This window comes from Sparus aurata, chromosome 2 (genome assembly GCF_900880675.1).
Source record: "Sparus aurata chromosome 2, fSpaAur1.1, whole genome shotgun sequence".
Taxonomy (NCBI): Eukaryota; Metazoa; Chordata; class Actinopteri; order Spariformes; family Sparidae; genus Sparus; species Sparus aurata.
In genome coordinates, this window is record NC_044188.1 from 26,924,947 (window position 1) to 26,949,126 (window position 24,180).

General features: G+C 41.7%; 1 protein-coding gene and 1 long non-coding RNA gene across 2 annotated transcripts; one reads left to right on the forward strand and one right to left on the reverse strand.

Moving 5' to 3' along the window:
* Window positions 1-2,092: 2,092 nt before the first annotated feature.
* On the reverse strand, window positions 2,093-2,618 carry LOC115597762 (uncharacterized). Its single transcript, XR_003987154.1, has 2 exons — window positions 2,503-2,618; window positions 2,093-2,360 (listed from the first exon to the last, which is right to left on the reverse strand). It is a non-coding gene; the product is annotated as an uncharacterized LOC115597762 (long non-coding RNA).
* Window positions 2,619-2,702: 84 nt separating this feature from the next.
* On the forward strand, window positions 2,703-23,710 carry pcsk7 (proprotein convertase subtilisin/kexin type 7). Its single transcript, XM_030443990.1, has 17 exons — window positions 2,703-2,852; window positions 4,744-5,042; window positions 5,513-5,746; window positions 6,941-7,075; window positions 8,028-8,193; window positions 8,306-8,396; window positions 8,609-8,663; window positions 8,822-8,960; window positions 9,079-9,179; window positions 13,040-13,207; window positions 14,264-14,368; window positions 14,531-14,633; window positions 19,577-19,733; window positions 19,929-20,023; window positions 20,123-20,228; window positions 21,434-21,551; window positions 22,356-23,710. Exons 2-17 carry the CDS (start codon window positions 4,803-4,805, stop codon window positions 22,632-22,634), a joined length of 2,292 nt encoding a protein of 763 aa, XP_030299850.1. The 5' UTR covers window positions 2,703-2,852; window positions 4,744-4,802; the 3' UTR covers window positions 22,635-23,710.
* Window positions 23,711-24,180: the final 470 nt, after the last annotated feature.

Genomic DNA, 24,180 nt, shown 5'->3' on the forward strand with positions numbered 1-24,180 from the left:
ACTTTCTAGATTTTGTTTTCAATTTACAATTTAGGCTAGGTCAGTTAGATTCATTGTATTTAGTAAATGATGGAATAAATTGATAGCAGCTAAATAGATGGTAACTTAAGTTTTAAGAACACATTCCCATTGTTAAATAGGTCCATTCCATGCATTTACATATTCAGTTTTAGACACACTCTCTCTCAAATGGTCACGTCAGTGGGGACTTAATACTGACTGAGTTGCAACCCGGCATCCTACTGCTGTGTGAGGTAGGTAGCTAATATAGCAAGCTGTCTATTAAGTTACCAATTTTGCATTACTAAATACTAGTGTATGTAGCCTGGTGCTATTATTAGGTAGAGATGCCTATCACATGTTTAAGCCTAGGCTGAGGAGCTAGCCTAGCTAAGTCTTGCGGGAATAGCTTTTTAAAGCTAGCCAGTAAAATTAAAAGTGGGGTAAGCATTGCATATCAGGGTTTCCGCCAGGTTTAAGTTGACCCCCCACCAGGCTAAGCATTTGGGATTTTTTATTCTATTTTAATTTTTTAAAATGCTTTTCTTTAAAATGCCTTTTTAAGTGCACAGCTCAGTTGGAAACATATACAGTGGCTTGCAAAAGTATTCACCCCCCTTGAACTTTTCCACATTTTGTCACGTTACAACCCCAAACGTAATTGTTTTTTAATGGGATTTCAAGTGATAGACCAACACAAAGTGGTGCATAATTGTGAAGTGGAAGGAAAATGATACAAGGTTTTCAAACATTTTTAAAAATAGAAAACTGAAAAGTGTGGTGTGCAAAAGTATTCACCCCCCTTTACTCTGATACACTTAAATAAAATCCAGTGCAACCAATTGCCTTCAGAAGTCACCTAATTAGTAAATGGAGTCCACCTGTGTGTAATCTAATCTCAGTGTAAATACAGCTGATCTGTGAAGGCCTCAGAGGTTTGCTAGAGAACATTATTGAACAAACAGCATCATGAAGCCCAAGGAACACACCGGACAGGTCAGGGATAAAGTTGTGGAGAAGTTTAAAGCATGGTTAGGATATGAAAAAATATCCCAAGCTTTGAACATCTCACAGAGCACTGTTCAATCCATGGGATGGGAAGATGGATGGAGCCAAATACAGGACAATCTTGGAAGAAAACCTGTTAGAGTCTGCAAAAGACTTGAGACTGGGGCGGAGGTTCACCTTCCAGCAGGACAACGAGCCTAAACACACAGTCAGAGTTACAATGGAATGGTTTAGATCAAAGCATATTCATGTGTTAGAATGGCCCAATCAAAGTCCAGGCCTAAATCCAAGTGAGAATCTTTGGCAAGACTTGAAAATTGCTGTTCACAGACACTCTCCATCCAATCAGACTAAACTTGAGCTATTTTGCAAGAAGGAATGGGAAAATATTTCAGTCTCTATATGTGCATCGCTGGTAGAGACTTACCCCGAAAGACTTGCAGCTGTCATTGCAGGGAAAGGTGGTTCTACAAAGTATTGACTCAGTGCGGTGAATACTTTTGCACACCACACCTTTCTGTTTTTTATTTTAACTGTTTTTTGTTTCTTTTGAGGTGTCAAATAAATATTTGAAATGTGTATTGTTCCCTGTGTTTTTATCACAGAGCCCTATTGGGTGAAGAAAACACACTAAACTCCAGAAGACTATTAAGACCAAGAAATACTATGAAACATTACTGTTGCGATGACTTTTATGTTGGGCCCCTTTTTGATCTATATTGAGCCAGAACTATATCTCACAGAACCAGTTTGGATTATCTGGTGCTAATATGGTGTTAAAATGCACTAGAATACAGGGAATGGCATCTACTTAATTGAAAATGTTCTGGGGGAGGACCCCCAGACCCCCCAGGGTTTTATTTCCTTCATACATCCATGTCTCTGTGTGTTCTTTACAGTCCAATGTTGAATCAACACAGTTCTCGTGGATGCTGATCCTAACTACAAATTAACTTGAGTAGTCTGTCTAGTTAGTCTGTTTTAAGGCTATATAATGTGCCATTTGTATAACATATAAACATGTCTAAAGTGCCCTCGGCAACACACGGAACTTAGTGCCCTCTTCAGTGGCGAGAACGCGCTGTGCCCTTTTTTTCCTTTTCGCCCCTGCCCTTCAAAAAGTCTGTGCACGCCACTGCCTGCAAGCCTTTCGACACTGTGTCTGCGCGAGCCTTGACTTCTTTCTCAAGCTCCCACTGCAGAGTTTCAGTCTGCTGTCTCACAGTGATGACTTCAGTTTCATACCCTTGGCTGATCCTGTCCAGTTTGTCTTGGAGAAGGTTGCTCTCCTGCTCCTCCACCTGGAGCTCGGCAGTTAACTCGTCATGGCCGGAAGGATTCAGCGTTTTCCCCTGTGAATTAATGTTGGACGATAAGTTAGAAAAATGCCCTTTCATAGTCAGACAATAGAGGACCGAAATTCGACAATAACACAATTACAAGCTTTACGATAAAAAGTTAAAAACACAGAAACAGTTGTAATATTAATGGTACCAGCAGCAGTAGGAGGTGTAGGAAGAGTGGCAGTAGTAGTATATTAGTAGTATTTGTACTTTTTTCGAAGCAACTAATCACAGTTGCAGTTTTATATATATGTAGAGTTAGCCTAACCTCACACACACACACACACACACACACACACACACACACATATAAATATGTACGCAGTACCTGTTATTCCTGTAAGGCTCCAGCCCAATCAGATGGCACGCAGGACGTTTGCGCAACTGCATGACGTAGGACGTTTGAGTTGAGACTTGTATGACATGGTAATGAGATGACAAGCTCAACGTTACCCATGAATTCCACGATAAATAGATGAGAACAACGAATTCAAGTTAAAGGTAAGATGTAGACGTATACTCGCATCGTTAACTGACCACGGATACTTATTCGTTTTGTCATATTCTACCAATGAACAGCGAATTTAATAGATAGCGTCAGGATACCAGCTGTCTTACTATGACAACAACATTGCTTCCGCTGAAAGTACAGTCACTCTCGTAGCTATCGCTAGTTGTTGTGACTTTATTCCGTTGTTTTTTAAGTTTAGTAATCATTCAGTAATTTTACTATAGCTGTAACGTTGTCGCGGCAGTTCACGAAATAACTAACCCCAGCTAGCTGCCCAACTAGCTAGGCTAAATATCCGCTGGCTAAATAGAAACTAAGCAATCAGCAAAATTGGAAGCTAGCTAACATTAGCTGACCAGGAAGCCTACAGGGTTGGTTAAAGCAAAGACAGCAGATTGTAGCACATATCAGGTGCTTTCAGCGCACGGCACAGGAAAGGACGCAGAATTTAAGCAGGTGAATGCCATTCAAATCTGAGCTACTGTTGTACATATTTGAAGAGGCATCTGTTGACAACACTTTCTCTTAACGTAATGTGTTTCTGGACCTATTATAACCTACCTTTACAATCACATAGACAGATTTTTGGCGTCTGAGTAGCTGGCAGAGGTTCGGTGTTTTTCTAAAGGACAATTTACAAGGTAGTCGTTGGATGTGATGCATGAGACCTGGTCCCTCTGGTCAACAGACTACTTCCACTGACTCTACGAGAAATCCTCATCAACTCTATGTAATTAACTGTTCATATTTAGTAAAAGTAATTGTCTGATATGATACATTTTCTTATAATACAGGTTACTGTGTTACTTAGAATGAAAAAGGTACTTTTTTGGGCTATGATTTAGTGCAAGCACCTAGCTGTGGGTTGGGGTAGTTGTGACATTTGTACGACCTTATTATGACCTCGTAACTGCCCGTCTTTATTTACTGTCTATAGTCAGAGTGTCAGAAGTCGGTTTATGTCATTGCTGACATTTGAATTCCATGTGAAATAGTCTAAAAGACTAAAAGACTATTCATTCTACTCTTTCTACTATCTGTAGTCAAGGTTGGGTTAAAAACTGGTCAAAGCGTGCAGCTGTCTTTAGGACCCACATTCTTACACGCTGCATATCTCAAAATGAGGCTGTCTTTAATGTCTTAATGTCTTTATCTGCCCCCCCCAGTCACTCAACAATGTTGTACGGCTTGTATTCAACAATGAGTGTAGTGGTTGGTTCGGTTCTTGAATCCACAGCTGTGCTTGATGGTGACTGGCTACATGCACACCCATAACAGGTTAATCAACCTGTGCTTTTGACTCCAGGATGACTTGGATCCTTTTCCCACTTTTTCAAGTCATAACAAGGCTATGGGAGTGTCATTAGCTGACATTTTGGTATTTCACTTGAACTCAGGCTCTTCTATACTATGAGATTTTCAACATTAATAAAGAAGCTAACAAGCATTTGCTTTTGTAAAGACATAGTGGAGTAATGGCGTCCTAATGTCCTCAATGTGTCTTGTAATCTGAGCTTCTCTGTTTATTATGGTAGGCGGTCCAGCCATGCACGTGCTTGTGCAACATCGAGAAAATGGCAGAAAATGTCATATAGAAGCTTTAATTTTCTGGCCTGACAATGCTAATAGAATAGCATCCATCCATAAAAGTCTCTTCACAGTAGTCAGTACAGGAACTTTGATGTAACCACAGAGTGTTAATTGAACGTGCGACTGCCACAGCTCTCTGAACCTGTGTCCAGTTAGCGTGACACTGTGAATTCATTAAGTGGCCTCTGAATGCCGCATGCAGGTGATAATCAACTGGTCACTCGTTCTCAGATTGTCCTCACTACTCACAAGACCTTGTTTTCTCTCTGTATGTCTTTGTCCCTGATCCAGGTTGCTGTTCAGATGAAGAGGGCTTGCCTGGTGGACCTCGTGTGTTGCCCTCTGTTGCCATGGCAACACCCTATTTTCCCACACTCCTGATCCTCCTTTCCCTGTCGTCCTTCACCTTATTGATTCTGAGCCTCCTGCCCACCGTTTCCCCTTCTATTCCCTTTTCTTCGTCCTCTCCTCCGTCACCTTGGCCATCGCCATCCTGTGGCCTGGGTCAGTCCTGGGCTGTCCAGCTCCATGCTGTCCCACATCATGAGGAAGAACTGGGCTCTGCACACCTGGATGCGATAGCCAACACGGTACAGAACTTCATGAACACTTTCTGCTGATACAACTTAATCTTTAGATATGGTTTGAACAAAGCTCAGGAGCTTATTTCTCTGTTCTGATATTTTCATATTCAGATATGATTTTGGAGAGCTACATCATTTGGTTTTCTTGATACTAATGGTGAGACTATGGTTCTTGATAACGGTACCTTTGGTAATGTCTATTTTCTCACTTTTGCGGACATCTTTTTCTTTCAGTTTTCTTTCTCTAAGTATGCCTAACACAGTCATATAGCTTTTTTCAGTCCAACAAATATTTTTGATTTTTGTTTAATGCTTTTCATTTGTATCTTATTTTCTGTGACAACCCATTTCTCAACTAAGAGGTTTCACCTAATCTATTAATTCTATTAAAGTTGCCGAGGTCAGGGTAGCATGCTAGAATACTTTTTTGGTCCTAAATAAATGTGGTCTTATCATCAGTATTCTCTACATGCCAGGTAGCAGAGCAAGCTGGGCTGCAGAACCAGGGCCAGATTGGGCAGCTGGAAGGCCACTATTTGATGTGTTCTGTCCAGCCTGGACCTGGATCTGTTAGGACCAAGGGTGTTCATCCTGGGGATGTCCTAGCATCCCACCCTCATGTCCTGTGGCACTCCCAGGAGACGGTGCTTAGCCGCTCAAAGAGATCAATGGCCTTCAATGACCCCCGCTATCCTAAACAGTGGCACCTGGTGAGAATTTCTTGCTTTTGTGTATCTATGTAACCATCTTACTCACTGACTGACTTGTTGTTTAGTCATAAGTGTTATATTAGATGAGTACCTAAAGTTAACTTCATGGCTGTCAGACAAAATAATTGGAATGTAACATTCGCTACTATTTATTTATTTACTTATTTATTTTTTATCTGATGTTCTGTAGAAGCAGTGTAATCAGCAGCCAGCCATGAGCCTGTTTTACACCGAGCCATTTTGTGTTTTGATTTACTTTTTCGTGATTTCATTTACTCTGAGTTCTGATTCAGAGAAGAAGAAGTAAGAGTTGCAACTCACAAGTCAGTATCCTGGCCTGGTATTCTGGAATTTTGGCTTTGTTCTGCAGAATGTCCACGCCTGTTACAAACCATATCCTGTTATTTTCCACTGGTGACAATGCCTCTTGGAAGGACGAGTTAAATTACCCAGAAGGCTTCTCTTGGTGAAGCATAGATATATCAAACAAACGCAGACGGTGTGCTTTATTAGATTGATATTTGATGATGTATTTGTGATCTAATAACCATGTTTTCCACACACAATGTTGTCCTCATGTACTCCATAAGGCTTCTGTCAGTTAGACCTGGGCACATTTACATGTGACAATAATGTCAGTGCTGCCAAACTAACCTAATTTCCCTATGATAATCCTGTTTACACGATTACATGATTACAGAAGGTTATCACATTTCCTACATGCAAAGGTTTACTATGAAGTGGGAGAATACAATTGTGGTCAGTGTGTGGTGTTTGCAGAGGCAACAACATGCATGTGGTTATTTTGCAGCAGCCTGCAGATGGTTGTACATGATTTAGGTAAATGCAGCAGATGCTGCAGATGGAACACACAGATCCCTTCTGCTGCCTGTAAATGGCTGCGAAGGTTTGAGCCACTACAGAAGGAGACTTTATGCAGTTTTAAAACTGTAGAGGACACAGATACTGTTTAGCACATTTATGTTAAACCCAGCACAGACCGCTTTACAGGCATTCTGGTTATGGTTTATATTAGATGTGTATTTAAAGCGTAATGTCTTAATGTCAAACACATCAGACAACCAAAGTGCATTTTTGTAACATAATCAAAATACTTTGAATGTGCTTATCCAAGTATTTGTGCTATCTCTTAACATGACTTCAACCGTTCTTTACTCTCCTTGTTTCTTGCAGCACAATGACCTCAATAAGGGTATGGACATCAACGTGACAGGGGTGTGGGAGCGCAACATCACTGGCAGAGGAGTCACAGTGGTGGTGGTAGATGACGGGGTGGAACACACCCACAAGGACATCCAGCCCAACTATGTGAGTCAAACCTAAACAGACACCCAAACCTAAGTGGTGAACCTTGACCCACCCTTGCTTTTGAGGAAATACTCATTTCATACCCAATCATGATACTGTAACCTATTACCAAAGAACTTGTTTACTTGTGGAATGCTTAAAACAGGTGTTTTTGAGCATTCCACCGCAAGAGCTCGATTAATTGATCAGTCGATGAAAAGAAAATTAGTCGCCAGTTATTCTGATAATCCAAATATTGTCAAACTAGTTTTTCAAGCAAAAAAGACAAAACACTTTTGCCTGTTCCAGCCTCTTAAATAAAAGGATTGGCTGCTTCTCTTTGATATTTATAGCAGTAAATGAAGAGTAATTCGGCTTTGGACTGTTGGTTGGACAAAAGAAGAAATTTGAATATGTCAGTTTGGGCTCTGGGAAATTGTGATGAGCATTTTTGAAAATATATGTATTTCACAAGATAAGCGATTGTTAATAGATGTGAAAATAAGCTGCAGATTCATTGGTAATGAAAAATAATCGTCAGTTGCAGCCCTGTCCACAATTCTAAGTCTTTTGTTGCCCCTGTCCTTACCAGTTTGAGTACATTTAAAAAAGGATTAGCGAATTATCTATCTGTCTATTTTATTATGTTTTACAGAACCTCTGAACTTTTTGGGAATTGGATTTGTATGATCAATTGATTATAGATGCTTTCTTTACCTACCCTTGAACTGTGTGTTTCACTGTCATGGCTGAACTTTTCAAAAACAAAAGGAAAGAAACAATTTCTTTATGGCACAAGAGAGGAAAGGAATAGACAAAAAACTAATAAAGTAAAGGCTGAAAAGGTGATTAAACTAATCCTCTTTATATTCAGTAGTAAGCACAGTGAATGTGTTGAGTTTCACAGAGCAGCCTTATTTGAATGGGAAGCAACAATAGTTTTTCAATTGTTTGTTAATTTTTTCCCTCTCAGAGTCCAGAGGGCAGTTACGACCTGAACTCCAATGACCCAGACCCAATGCCTCATCCAGACATCCGCAGTGATAATCACCATGGGACGCGATGTGCCGGTGAGATCGCAGCCGTTCCCAACAACAGCATCTGTGCAGTAGGAGTTGCCTACGGCAGCAAAGTGGCAGGTACAGATGAGAAAATTGAATTTGGAACTGGATGTCCCAGTGATAAAAACCACTGAGGCAGAAGCTGACACTCTGGATAAATGTGTTTGGTAAAACGTCCCTGTCTGTTCAGGTATCAGAGTTCTGGATGGCCCACTGACGGACAGCCTGGAGGCCATTGCCTTCAACAAGCACTACCAGGTCAATGACATCTACAGCTGCAGGTAACAAATGTTTCTCTTTCTGGTTCTGTTAGGGGTTTTCAGTAGAAGGGTGGCATTTATAAACAGTAAAAAATATCACAGATGTGTCTGTGTGCATTTGTGTCTTGTGTCTTTGACAGCCTTTGTTTGCCTACTTACTATTGAAGGTTTAGTTTGTATGTCCTGTTATTTGGTCTTGCTTGGATTCTGATTTAGACTCTTCTCTCCTCTAGTTGGGGTCCAGATGACGACGGAAACACTGTGGATGGACCCCATCCCCTGGGCAAGGTACGAGAAAGTCAGGCATGACAGTTTGTGCTGGGCACTGTTTTTGTCCTGCAGGGGGCAGTGCACTGCAGTGGATCAGTTAAAGAGCAACATGCATGTAGAAACACTGGAACTACAGTTAGTTCACTAGGTTGACTTGTTTTATGTTTCCTCCACAGGCGGCACTGCAGCACGGGGTGATTGCAGGCAGACGAGGCTTTGGCAGCATCTTTGTGGTTGCCAGTGGCAACGGAGGTCATTACAATGACAACTGCAACTATGACGGCTATGCCAACTCCATTTACACCATCACTATCGGTAAGACACACCGATTATCAGGTGTTTAAGTGTCTGCCTCTGTAAGTTCACTTGTGTTTTGGGTGTGGACATGTGCACATGGGGCCATAAATGATGTGTGTGTGTGTATGTGTTGCAGGTGCGGTTGATGAGAAAGGCAGAATGCCATTCTATGCTGAGGAGTGTGCATCCATGCTGGCTGTCACCTTCAGCAGCGGAGGAAACAAGCTGAGGAACATTGTAGGTCTTACCAAAACACGTAAACACATGCACAATCTTGTATTTCTTTCATTATGAGGTCCCCCTTTGGCATAATTCATTAGCATAACCTTAACCATCACAACAACCTACCCTAAAATTCTAACCTAAAACTTAAGACCAAGTCTTTACCCTCAAACAGCCCATTAAAGCTCCGTTGAAATGTGAGGACTGACCAACATGCCCTCACTTTCCAAAGATATCCTCACTCTGTTGGTTGAAAATGTGTTCGGTCCTCATTACTTGACCAGAGAAAAGATAATAGTTGCATATGGACGAACAGGAGAGCAGGAAGTCAATGATGAGCTAGTCTTTGGAAAAAGACGTTAATAGATTACATCATTATATTGTAGAGTTGGTCCAATCACAATGAGTTAAGGAGCCCCCATGCATAACGCATTGGATTTGGTTCAAACAAACTCTGACTCTGACACTGTAATGAGACCACCTTAAAACGATGCTACGTCTGATTCCTGTTGGACTCTGATACAGTTTGTAGTGTTAAAGCAAGGCAGACCAACCACAGTGTTCTGTTATAGTAAATACGTGATTTTAGTATTAATTCCAAAGCTAGACCATTAAACTGTTTAACCAGGAAGTGTCCAGATAATAGTAAGCTTTATAAGGGAAGTCCACAATGTAAGTTCTGCCAGCATCTCTTTACTATTCAGCTGGAGCAGAAGTTTTCCAAATTCGTGGAAACCGAGTTATACAATATATAAAGAAAAACATACATGACATTTGTCTTTCTCTCTCCTGCAGATACTACACCCCACATCAAATGTAAAATGACATATCTAAAGTTTAAGTGTTCTACAAGTTTTGAATTCGCTGATTGTGATAGATGTTTGAAAGCTCATGAAAGAGTAGCTCCACATGAGGAGAAACAGACTATTTTCATCCGATGACAGGAGTAAAGGCCTTTTGAAGCCACTGACCTCTATTTGCTGCTGTTTGTGGTTGTCACCATGGCAACAGAGTTTGGACCAGGGATGTCATCGCCTTGGGCAGAATGGTTTAGCCAGGATATGCTTTCTCTGGAGAGGACTCATCCACCAATGACCACAGCAGACATTCTGGCCAAGTGCTCACCACACACTGCACGTTAGTGTATTATTCTGGTGAATCCATTTAGAGTATACCAAGAACGGTTGCCTTCACTGATGCATTTTGTCAAGTCCTAACTGCCGGGAAAAGTCCCAAAATATGAAATTTCACAATTGGTTATAGATGTTTCAAGTTTGAGGTCTGGAAAAGACAGTGGCTTGTGGATCTCATTTGTCCTATCATGTGTTTCTGTTGATCGATTGAGGTTATTTCAGAGACAAAGTTGTTGATGATGTAAGCCCTAAGAAATAACTGTTGCTAACCAAAATATGACACATGATTCTAGATTTAGCCATTTCCCCAAAGAGATTCAGTAGCCACATTTACATTGCCCTTTGAGTGCGGGGATCCTGCACCAATTCGTCTCATCCTCCTTTGTGTGAAAGTTTGAGATGCAGAGAAGGGGGAGATTTCACTGTGCCTCTGATGTGCCTCCGGAGGTTGTATCTGAGGCACAGCATTGGCCAACTGTACCTGTGAGCGTGTTGATCTGATGGTGTAGACAGTGTGATAACTAAACAGATCCTTCACTCAAAAAAAAAAGAGAAATGTCCCACAAAGCAATGTTACATGACCACACAACAGTAACCTAGTAACTAGTCGTGTCTTTAGCAACTTAAATGAGGAAGAAAATACAGCAGTTACACAGTTATAAGTTTCTGTCTTGACCGACTCTTGATCACATTTCTGCCCGAAAACAGCCCTCCAAACCGAGACTTCAGTAAACTTTCCCCCAGAACCACAGCGTCCCGCCCCCCGAGTGAGAGAGTCAGACAGCGTCCTGTTTACTTTTACAATTATGTAATTATGTCAAATAGAGCGAAAAACTTAACTCTGTTGTTGTTCCAGGATGCATGGTGGATCAGGATCTCAATCAAAACATATTCATTCAGGAACACTCTCATCATTGATTAAATCATTTATTGTGACAAATGATATACAGTTAGGCTTGGTGCTGAAGGCTCCGCTCCAGAAGCTCCCCGGATTTGACAAGCAGCATGCTTAGTCAATCTGGGGAGTGCGATGCGTACCCGCGCAGGAGTGGAGTCGAAGCAACTAGATAAATTAGCCATTTGGCTCAGACTAAGCAGGTGAAGGCTGGGGTGGTGGTGGCAAGCTTGCTGGCAGCAGTGATGTGTGTGCAGCAGTGTTGAAGGAGAGATCAGTTAATGACGGCTTGGGTTTAAATGGACCGCCTAATTTGGAAGAGTGGATGTGGTTGGTCGGAGACTGATGCTGATCTGATCAGCTGGCTGTCAGCTGACTACAGCTGGGGCTTATGACTTCCGTGTCCTGCATGAATTTGCGCTGTGCTTCATTTATACCAGCATCCATATGATTATAAACAGTCAGCAGGTACATGTTTAGATTGACAAGATGACACTGGGGGGAAGCACCTTGAAAAAAAACCACAGAATTCATCATCATGACATTTACCGTCATGCCTCTTTTGGATCTGCAGCGCCAGCTTGCTGTTGTGAATTACACACTGGTGTGTCTTTATGCCGTAGCTGCTTGGTTCCTTGTGAACAAACAACAGCAGAGTATTGGCAAACCGCTGCTGCGGCAATAATGTGGAGTCTCTGTGTGAAAAGGGCTACTGTTTCTAACTGAATATAAGGTGTCTCTTATTGAAGGATTATATATGAAAAACTGATTATGAACCCACACATGTTTACTCCGGATAATGCCTGTATACTCTCAGTAGAGCTGCAACAATTAATCTATTGGTTGTTAAGTACATTTTTTAAAACTGATTAATTGGTTTGGGTATTTCAGACATTTTTAGCACATCATCTTTGGTTTTAGGAACACCGGGTGACATTTTTACCTTTTCATTTCACAGACCAAACAATGTAGATTAATCAAGAAAAGGTGTGAGTTACAGCCCTAACTTTAACCAAATTGACAGCTGCTCTGGATAAACACGACCGGCTTGGTAACCTGCTGCACGCACAACACTGCACACATGGTAGCTCCGAACCTTCTACATAGCTTGAACAGCTGTTGGGAGAGACCCACATGTCATCCGCTTGTAAACACAGAGATCTGGGAATTCCTCAGCCCACATCTCTGTGGTCCTTCTGTCAGACAGGCTGTCACTTATGCGTGTAGCAGCGGCTGGCGTACGTGGAAGTTACTGTATACGACACATGTTTGCAGTTGAGCACCGGCATATGGATGGGTTTGAATGTGCACTACATCCCATCCACACAGTGATGAGAGACAAAGCTGTAAAACCAAAATATGGTCTCATTTCACTTGCTCATAAAGTTAATCTTCTCTATAAATCTACCTACCTCCTTTCTCCTCACCAGTCGTCATCAGGATTTCTAACTCCTCCACTTTTCCATTCTCTGTGTATACACTCTTTTTCTCTTCAGTTCCTCTCATCTCTTTAAAAGGTGAACCTCTCCGAGGCTTTAAAGCTGCGTACACAAACAGTGTTGAACTCTGGCACACCCACAGTAAAGATGTCACTTTGTCATGACGGTTCTAAGACGCTGGCACCTGATGAAGTGTTTAGTTACAGAGCCTCCATGCTCAAGTCTCGGATAGTTTGTGTTGAATATACCCTGTGGAAGGCCTGTGTTCACTCTGCTAATGTACGCTTACATATGTGAGTATTTGGCCTCCTGCCAGAGCTGTTACGACTGTCGCACTGTTTGTACTGAACATAAATCTCCATGGTCGTATCCTCCACACTCAGCCCATCTGTCTGCCCATCTCTGCAGGTGACATCAGACTGGTCTATGCAGGAGGGCACCGGCTGTACGGAAGGTCACACTGGCACGTCTGCCGCGGCCCCCCTGGCGGCGGGAATGGTAGCTCTCATGCTGCAGGTCCGTCCCTGCCTCAGCTGGAGGGACGTCCAGCACATCATCACCTTCACTGCCACGAAGGTAGGCCTGGCTGCTTTAGTTATTGTTGTAAACAGGTCTGTGTGTGGACACTTCTTAATTCACCATATACTTGTGTCAGAACAGTGAAGGAAAAACTATTGCACTGAAAATTGTGCCCCGATAATTTTTTTTTTAACAAGCATGTTAGAAAACTTGACAGGGGAACCCTTAAGTCTGACATTTGTTTTCCTTTTTGGTCTCATCAGCTCTTTATTTTTCTTTATTTTTCTTGATTAACTGATAATTCTTCTTTAAAGTTGAAAAAAGATATTAAGATGTGAGATTAAGGTGTTGATTTCTTAAATGTTTGGATTTGCTAGCTTTGCCCAACAAACAGTCCAAAACCCTAAGATATCCCATTTACAAATTCATGAAATGATAGAGAGAAGCTGGGAAGTTAAAGTAATTGGTACTTTTGCTCAATAAATTACTTTGTCAGGCTGCTAGTCAATTCATTGATTGTTTTAGCATTACTGGTACCATTGTTGTGTGCTGGTTAGTGTATTTCAGGAGATAACATGCTGCATTTAGCTCTTCTCCATTAAGTTGTTTTCGTATCCTTCTTAAGCAACAGTGATAGCTGGCAGAGTGATACTGGTAAAATTAAAAAAACTGAATTGACAGAAAAAGAGACATTTTAGCAAATCTGATTTAAATAAGAAGATACTACAGGAGGAAGATGGAGAAGAAGGTGAAGAAGAAACTATTCTCATTTCTCGCTACAGCCAGACAGTTGGCCTTACTGAACTGCATAAAGACTGGAAACGGGGGGGAAAAAAACGGCTACCCTGGCTAAATGTTTCCACCAGCATCTCTAAAACTCATTAGTGAACACATTTTAACCCATTTCAAAGAAAGACAGCAAATTGGAAATGTCTTGTGATGTCTGTTTATGTGAATCCCACTGACAACGATGATGACGGATAAGGGTTTTGAGGGGTTGTCCTATATCTGGGCCCATTTTATTTTATATATAAATACTTTGTATTACTGCATAAGGACAAAACAATAAAGTGAACATGGCTGTGTGTGTAATCTGTGTATTTAATTCAACAGTGTGACAACAGTGCAGACTGGAAGCTAAATGGAGCCGGTTTCTATCACAGCCACCAGCACGGCTTCGGTCTGCTCAATGCATGGAGACTCGTCAATGCTGCCAAGGTCCATGCATGAACTCACACGAGCGGCTGCAACCACTCACACGTTTTGATGTTTGATTGATCTGTTCATTATTATTTAAATTAATCACTTGGTCTTGGAAATTACAAACACGATTTTATTATCCCCTTCAAACGTTTTCTCTCTCTCTCTCCTCTCTCTCAGGTGTGGGAGTCGGTGCCGTTCCTCGTGTCCTATCAGAGCTCAGTAATAAAGGAGAAAGGATCCATCTCAACTTACCCCGACGAGTCGATCCGCACCTGGAAAGGTAACTCTTTGTGCTCCTCTCTCACGCTCTCGGCTCTGTATTGGACAGCTGCTTGTGGAGTTTACACACTGCACTACGACGCTGGCTCCCTCCCTGCCTGCTTGCTCCCCAGTCAGTCTGCCTTTCCATATTTGGTAACGTTCTCTTGTTTGCGTGTTCTGCGTCCACACTGAAATACTGGGGGAGACTTTTCCAGATAGCCTCCGTTTCTTTCTTTTTTCCCCCCCTCCTTTTCCTTCATTTGTTTCCCAAATCTGTCTCTGCATTTAACAACTTCTCTCAGTAGCTTTCATTCCTTTCTCACTTCTCACCTCACTGATCCTCTCATGTTTCGCTGTCTGTGTATGTGATCTGTGTGTGTTTTTCTTCCTCACACAAACCTATTCACATAAGCTCATGGTGACCTCAATCTAGCAGAAACGTATCTACCGTCTCATTTCCTCTCCTCCATCTGTCTGTATCTTCCCTCTTTCATGGCCTCGTCACAGTCAGGAGCACGGCTCGAGACAGGAGTGTGCGTTAGTGTGTGTGTGATCTCATGCAGCAGGAGTTTCTTCAGGACAAGTCAAACAGTTGCTGACAGTTACACAGTGTGTCTGGGCTTCATTTAAAAAAGAAATTTAAGTCAAATGAAACTACTATTATACACATTTTGTCTTTTAGTCCTCTATTCAATCAGTCTTTGTCAAATTGCCGTCAGGCTTTTTTTTTGTCACTGACAGAGTTCAGGTCTGCCTGTCACACTACTCAACAGAGTTTGTTGTTGTAGTTTCTATGTGTTTTGGCTGCCGTATTGGCTAATGCGCTGCCCCTTAGGCATTTCAGACTGCTGGCTTCCCATGTGAACACAGTGGCCACGAATGTGTGTTTATTCACATGCTCGGAGTGATTGGCTTTGACCTAATAATGACCAGTCACTTTCCTATGGTACTGGCAATGCATGTCGGGTGGGAAGTGGGTTCAATTGTTGTAGGAAAATGCGTGGCAGTCATCTGTGTGTTTACGACTGAAAGACCTGTGTGCGTGTGTGTGTGTCTGCACAGATGGTTTCAGGTTATTGTGAAGTGAAGGAAAGCAAAGGAAAAAGAATTTCTTCTGTAAAGGGGGAAAAACACACATGAGAACAAAATGTTCAGCTACAGTCAGCACTAAGTCCCTCCTCTGCTGTCCAAAAGTATGCTCAGAGTTCGTATAGAATTTATATGAGCGGCCAACTCAAATAAATTTCTCCCCACCCCAAAAATATGTATATTCTTTTTCCTTTACACTTTTCTGCATATACAGATCAAAGTGACAGTTACAAATTAAAATGTTTATATACCACCGCCCCACCCATGTCCTCCCTCCCCATGACAGCATCCCCTTTAACAGCCTCCTTCATTCTGAGCAGTTGACAGTTAATGTAATGCAATATTCTAAAAATATGTCGGTGGGTTTGTGGTGCAAAGTTTGCCAGGCAACAGAATTTGGACAAAAGTTTTTTCAGACGCCAATTTTCCCTTCAGTCAATTCTGACGTAGACATCTCTGCGACGTAGTCGAAGTCGGTGTGTGTCCAGTCCTTGCCTGTCAGCTCTTTAGATACGCAGTACCCAACGTGTTGAACAGATGACATTGCCACCTCATGTGTTTATTGCTTCATTTGGTTCATATTACAATTTGGACTCCATACTTGTCTCATTTAAAACTCATTTTGGGAGAACTCTGTAACAGAACGTTGAATGAAGAAGCTGGTGGTTTGGGTTCTTAGATGAGTGGAAGTTATTTTTCCATTCATTGCACTAAGATGAACAGTCATTCTGTCAATGTCCCAGACAAATGAGAAGTATTCTGGTCAAATATTAGCTGTGATTAATGATATTATTTGTTCTTGGAGAGTGCCAATGCTATCCATCACCAAACCAAGGTGTCAGTATTTGACAACCTGGGAATGAGACTCAACCATCAGCTGTCTCTGCTCCGCCTCCAGTACAATTCAAACTGTGACTGTGGTCTCACAAAAAGTGAGTTTTACCACAGGATCTTTTTTGTTTATTCACCTCAGTCAGACAGAATACCTTACTGTACATTAGCTGTAAGCTTGCAAGGAACTACAGACACCTAGTGCATGTGTTTGTGTCTATGTTGACCCCAGTCTTTGACTAAATTCAGCACTCACCAATCTCTATGGTTATTTCCCTCCAGTATCTTAATTTTCTCCTTTCTATCATTCATGAGATTCAGTTCATTTCTGCTTCAGCCAGTATTTTACAAGGACGAAAAGAGACAGTAGGCTACATTATGACACACGACAGCGGATGTCTGCACCTCTGCGGTTCGCTGCTGCAGAGAAGCAAGAGTGAAGATGAATCTACTTTTTAAATCACAAAAAATGTCAACTCTGAACTCTCTTCCTGCCAGTGAACGGCTCTGCATCAGAGCAAAGTACGGTGTGATTGCAGGTGTTCAACCTAACCCCAACCCAGCTCTACTCTCAGCAGCTACGCAGTGGCTCTGTCCCTCCGCTCCGCCATGTCCTTCCCAGATAACACTCTGCAAGAGATTTAAAAGAGTCAGACTTCAACATGTTTCCTGGTAAAAACAAAAACTACCAGAAACCCTGGCCCAAACAACAGTTTAGCGTATGTTACTGATACGAACGCCCCTTAAAAGAAAGAGCTCAGATCCAGTAGTTATTGTCTTTCTTTTAAACTGTAAGTAGAATGCAGCAAACAAAAGCAAAACTGTAAAAGAATGGTGCATTCACGGGGAATCCTATTGAATACATTACTTTTAATTAGAATAAGAATGAACTTTGCAGCCAATTCACAAGTTTTAGAGCCTCTTGACATGCACACGAAGCCTCAACACACCGCCACAGTTGAGTTTTTTTTTCCCTGTAGCTCAGCATCAGTGTCAGAAATACATCTCCAACAAATTCTTTCCTCTCTACTTCTCTACCTCCGTTTCTGTCCTTCATTTCCCCCCTCCCTACAGTAACATTTTCTTAATCCCTTCTTTTTCCCTGTCCTTCTTTCCTTTTCCCCTCCACACTTGGCCTCCCCTTTTCTCGTTTCACATCCACTGCACTCGCCCTCTCAGCGCATCCCCTTCACTTGTCTCCATCTTCTGACCGTCTCTCCCCTCCCCCGTCTCTGCATCTGTCCCCTGACTGTCCGTCTTTCCTTCCACACCTCTGTTTACACTCCTTGCTCTGTCGTCCCTTTTGCGTCCCTCCCTGCCCCGAGGATGTGTGCTGCCCTACATGGTCAGAGAGCACCACGGCCCATTAAGAGTCAGAGCCCAGGAAATACCGGGAAATTACCAGACACTTACAGTGGGAGGTGGTCAGGGAGATCGACTGATAACAGTTTCAAGGAGAGAAAGTGGGGAAGAAAGATCCAGAATCTGATGGGAGATTGAATTTCTTACAAAATGTTTTAATTCTCATTTTTCAAGCATGTAGCCATCTCCGTCTCACCCTGATTTATTCCTTAGCTAGCAACTTGTTTCATTTCCTTTTCACATTACATACAACATGCAATAGTATGTAATATAGTCCTGTCAAAATAAGATGGGTGTAACAAATTCATTTTAAATTGGCACATTTTAAGTATAAAAGGTTTATAATACATATCAGCTTGTGTGTATATTTTGAGAATTGTAATTTTATGTTAAGTCCAACTTTATCTCATTACGGCACCAGTCTGAATATATTGCTTCTACATTTTGCAAATATTTAATATAATATAGTCTCTGCACGTCTTAACAAGTCTTTAAAATAATTGAATTAACTCCATCAGACCAAGCGAGCACTGTGACTACTGCTACCTTGCCATGTGTCGATTTTATTCAAAATCTAAATAGAATAGTTTTATATATTTTTTGTGTTTTTTTTACATACAGGGTTCGTACAGGTGCTTGAAATCCTTGAAAGTGCTTGAATTTCAATGTCGGGTTTTCATGGTCTCAAAAGTGCTTGGATTTTAGTTTAGGTGCTTGAAAGTCTTGTAACTCTGTGTCTTGGCAACATTGGGATCAGACTGGATACTTTTCTTATTACAAGGAGAAATAAAATCAGTGTGTGTGTATCATCACACATGCAGCCTGGTAGCAATAGAGAAGGATGGCTGAGGAGAAGGTGAATTTGATGCAATTTGGACTGATGACATGTTCAATATTAATAAACTTTGATGAATAAGCGAAAAGCTTATAAAAGTTTATGTCAAAAAAGAAAATTACAGGGTGTTCTCAGGTCTTTCTTTGTCCCGGTGCAAGTGTACCTGAAGAACGCCAAGTGGCTTCCCTTTTTTTGGATAAAACTTTGTGTTCTATTTTAATTTCTAAAGTTTGTGCTATCATGAAACATCATTTTAGATGTTTACAGCATAATACAATGTACATAATTGTGATAAAAAGTGAAAAAAAGAATCATGAGTATATATATTCCTGTAGATATGTATTTTACCCCAGCGATAAGGTGCTGGAAAATTGTGTAAATGACCCTTAAAAGTGCTTGAAAAGTGCTTGAATTTGACCTTGAAAAATGTGTATGAACCCTGTACATATCTTTATCTACATTTATCTGAGTTAAGATCACACAATTAAACAAATTAAAGGAAGTACTTAATAAAGTGATAGGATAATAACAGATATTTGTCTCTACTGGTTTTCCATCACACTTTCATACTTTGGTGGCTGTCATTGTTAGTCCGATGTTATGTTGCATGCTATGTGGTATGAAACAAGGTCTTTAAATTCCTTCACTTAACTGGGTCAACCCTGCAGAAGCCTGTTAAATTGTTCACATTTTCACATGTTTCTTGACAGTGTTCACATTTTCGTTTGTTATCATGAAGGGTCAAATTCTGCCTTTCACAGGCACATGACCACCCTCATTATTCCGGTAAATGGTCAAACACACACACAGACACACACACTGAACTGCTCTCTCGTCTCCCTCAGTCTCTGCTGCTGACCTGAAGCGGTCTGGAATGGAAACACTGGAGCATGTGGCCGTTACTGTGACGATAACCCACCCTTGCCGCGGTAACCTAGAGATTGTGTTAGTCTGCCCCAGTGGTATGACATCAATCATCGGGGCACGCCGAGCCCTTGACAGGTACAGTACACACACACACACACACACACACAAATCCATGTGTAGTAAAGATCTCGATCAGGACAGCATGTGCATTTGTTTAGGAATTGAGCACAAAACGTACATAACAGTACCTCAGATGTTAAATATAGTCATATAAGAATGATAGTTTGACTGCAGTCTTAATTAAGTCGTGTCTTTATATTTGGTACATAGAGACCCAGCAGGTTACCAGGACTGGACTTTCTCCACTGTGCGCTGCTGGGGTGAAAGAGCTGAAGGCCAGTACACCCTCAAGATCTCTGACCACAGTAAGGCGCCGCCCACCTGCCCCCCTGTATGGTATTTTGTTTCCTTGTGACCTCATGTACCTCACCTGTCCACTCTGACCCTGCTCTGTACTCCTGTAGAAGAGGCGTCATCTGAGCAATGTGCCACTCCGGGAGTTTTGAAGCAGTGGGCGTTGACCCTGTATGGTTCCTCTATGAGCTACAGCGAGGTCAGGGAGAGACAGAGGTAAGACATCGCACCCCTTACTCGCTGCTGTCTGGGTGGTGTTGAGATGCTCTGTTGGGTTGAATGCGTGAATTATCTTTCCTGAGGCCTGTACCACAAAGAAGGATTTAACATCAGTGAGGTAAATTTAAGTTTAACTCAGGGTTTTCAGGGTTACGACTGTGGTTTACTTTCTTACCAGGGTACACTGCCATAGTATCTTATGCTGCACAGCTAATAGATACATATCATATACATAAAAAATCAATAAAAGCACCACTTTCTGACCAGTCAGTCCTCTGGAAAATGGCAATATCATTCAAAGAGGCTCCTATCGCCATCATTTAGCTTTTTTTTCCTGTCGGCTGCAGTGTCTTAGGCTGTGTCCGAAATCATCCACTCATTCCCTACTCCCTAGTCACTACATAGGGATTCCAACATTATGGACTATATAGGGAGCTCATCGGCAGAAAGAAAAACGCACTTTTGGACACTACTCAGGCGCCGTTAATGACATCACTGCTGTCGCACCGTTGAAGCTTCATACATCAAGGCAGGTTGTGGACTATGCGTTCGTCCGTCATTTTTCTCTCAGCACAACGCACGATGGTAAATATTGCTTGGTTAGTGACCATCGGTTGTACACTACTTTTCAGTCTCTTTGTAAGATATGAAAGCACTGCTTTCAAATTCTGTTTTTATATGTATTTTTCTTTGCTCCTAGCTGTGTTGCTTCATGTCTGGATTCTGTGTTTTAACTTCTTCTAAGCTTCTTTGCTGTTCTTTATCAAATGTTTTTGCCCTACTGCCAGTAGAGTTGTCCATGTTTGCAACTGGTCAAATGTGGTGAACACTTGATCACCCTCTTGTGACCACTGAGCTTGATCGGGATTGGTAGGCTTAGTGAAGCTAGATAATGGAAACATATCCAGGGCGTGTTAAACTTACTTTGTAGTACAAGCCTCTGGTGGATGAATTTTGCTGTTTTCATTCCCATTCTAATTACATGTTGCAGGTTTTTGTAATTCTAGCTCCCATCTTAGTGTGATGTTGACTGACGAGACCTGTGGCCTCTTCCGACAGTGTCATACTGAATTAATCAAAGCAAATACAGTATCAATATACTGTAAGCCTAAATGAAATTATAATGATCGGCTCAGTGTGTTGACAGACACGAAAGCCATAAAGATGTTCTGCTTGCTGATTGGCTATGCGTTGATTGACAGGCTGGTGGATGAGGCTATGAGTGGCAGATATCTGGACAGCAACTTCTCTCTGCCGTGCCCTCCAGGCCTGGACATCCCTCCAGAGATTGTCAACCCCTTCACCTCCAACAGCCTCAAGGTAACCTGTACAGGACCAGAACCCAACGGCATCAAATGTTTTATCATGTCTGTCGTCTCTTCTCTCAGCCTGTTGTTGTTGTTTTCTTGTTAGAGTCGAAGGAATTCATTATCTTAAAAAAAACACATGGTTACCTTTCCCATAAGGAAGGGATGGAATTGTATATCTTTTCTAATATATATTTCTGTGAATTATAAACTACTACGCTATACTACTATACACACTACACTATTAAGGGGAACATTACTGTCCCAAGTTTAGCCTCAGAGGCAACACTTCATCTCAGGCTGCATTCAAGTCATGCCTGTTTTGGATTTTGTTTTCTTGCTGTACCCTACTACCGGACTACAGAGCAGCTTCTTTCCTCAGGCTGTGAGACTAATTCGTCCTCAGCATTAAACCATAAAAAATAGTTTTATGACTTAAACGATCAGAATACATCTGATAAGAATAACAATATCTATAACAGCCATAAAGAAATAACCAATCTGCTTGCTGGTGGTCTTGTTTGCTTATGTGGGTCATAAAGAGGCATCAGAATTAAATCGAGACTGTTTCATAACCAGTTAAAAGTTCCTTGTAGTGTGTTTAAAAAGGGAAAACGAACCCTTCAACTAAACCAGTCAGGAATTGTAATCATAGCTCATAGTACTTTGACTTGGTCATCAATTCTACATTCACATTCTCTCCTCCTGCCATTGCTTTTGCTTCTACCCCATCCAAAACTGTATCCGGATGTTATCGAGAAAACCGAGTGACTTGTTAGTTACCTACTCTGTCTTTCTCCTTCGTCCTCTCCTCCAGTTCCTGCTGTTGCTGGGCTGCTTTGCTCTATTCTGGTCTCTTTACTACACACTGGAAGTCACACTGGCCCACCTGGACCTCAGGGGCCTCCTCTGCCTTCGTAGGAGACGGGGTGGTTACCGGGCCAGGAGGGGGCACCGGGGCAGAGGATTGGAGGAGGCTTTGATGGAGGGGCAGGATGGGGAAGAAGAAGAGCAGGACTCAGGGGTGGAGTTGCACGCAGTGCTGGACTCCGAGGCCAAAGAGACGCTCTTGAATGGCGAGCGGCTGGCAACATAGCACCGAGCCAGGGTCTGAAACCTCTCACTGTCTGTGCTCATGAGACATCTCAGGCTTTTCAACCTCTCCTCCCCACCCATACATCTCTCAGTCAGTCTTGTCTGTGATGGTTGGGGGTCACAGTGTGGACTGCCGCCTGAAGAGCAGACTCTTTGTCCTCATCTGCATTCCTCAAACACGTGGCCTTGTATGACAATCTGTATTTGTGCACTGAAAGTATGGTTAGGAGTGTATGTGTTTGTTCTTGTTCTCCTAGCTATCTCATTAATGTCTTCAAGAAGAAGAGAGAAAAAATTAGCAAAATCCACCAAAGTGAGGATATCCGGTCTTTTCAGGGGCTGTGATTTCCATCAAGATTAGGTTTTGGTTAAAGGGACCTAATAGGGTTTAATGCTGGTACAACTGCATGTTTGCATGTGTGAAAGTCTGCATACAGGCCTGTCTGTATGTAAATGTGTGGCCAGACACAAACTGACTTTACTAATTGGCGGAAATCACTTTATGGACACCTCTAGGGTTCCTTAAACCACGAGAAAGATAAAAATACAATGTGCAATACACAGAAACAGTATGTGTGTGTGTGTGTGTGAGTGAGCATGTGCTCCCTTGAGTGTGTGTGCCCTGTGTGTGTGGCGTGGCATGAGTGGGTGTGCTTGTGATATTCAAGGTCTTCCTTGAAAAAGGTGTCGAGGCTGCACGACAGTACTGATGCATTTTAAGGATACGGTTTGTTTTCTGAGCTGTTATTTGATGCCCTTTATTTTTAAGTCTGGGGTTATTATCTGTGGGTTATCAACCAACTACTGATAAAAACTTGAAGTGGGATTTTCAAGTGTGGGATTTGTATATGTATTTTTTTATGAACTGTAATATATACACAATGTGTGCCTGCGGTACAGATATATATATATATATATATATATCAACTGTGTAAAATGATTTATACGAGTTTTTAAGAATGTATTAAAGAGTTTAATTTTTTTAATGTAAAGGAGTGTTTGGAGTGAAGTTGGAAACTGTGTTTTGCTGTGCAAGTCACAGGTGAACTGAAAGATAATAAAAGACCGTTGACTAAATATCCTCCAGTGTTGTTCATGCGGCTTTTTGAAGCACAGTTTCACACGGAATCACACCCTTTGGGGAGGCCAGTGTTATCCTATTGCTATTATGGTATTGTTACATAATTATAGTTGTCAAAAGTAGTTTTTGAATGAGTGATGGAGCATAAAAAACAAGATTCACCTAAAAAAAACCCTAAATACAGGAGTTTAACAAGATTGAGCTAGCTGCTTATTTTTGCATGTTAGTGCTTAGCTGTTCATGTTTACCATGGTCACTGTTCTGTTTTAGCCTGTTAGCATGCTATCATTCACTAATTAGCTGTAATCCCAAAGCACACCTAAAGTAGATGGGAATGTCATAAATGTGGTCACCAACCAAACTATTGGCAGTACAGTATTTACAGGTAATGCCCAGTATGGGCATTCGAGTATTGTGTAAAGGGACACACGTATGGCTTTCTTTTAAAAGTGGTAAAAGAACGATC

What these genes read in the sequence shown, in the direction of transcription:
- pcsk7 (XM_030443990.1), top strand. Translation starts at nt 4,803, where the DNA reads ATGGCAACACCCTATTTTCCCACACTCCTGATCCTCCTTTCCCTGTCG. An exon ending in AATGACATCTACAGCTGCAG is followed by an intron (nt 8,397 to 8,608) that starts GTAACAAATGTT and finishes TCTCTCCTCTAG; the next exon opens with TTGGGGTCCAGATGACGACG. An exon ending in GACTCGTCAATGCTGCCAAG is followed by an intron (nt 14,369 to 14,530) that starts GTCCATGCATGA and finishes CCTCTCTCTCAG; the next exon opens with GTGTGGGAGTCGGTGCCGTT.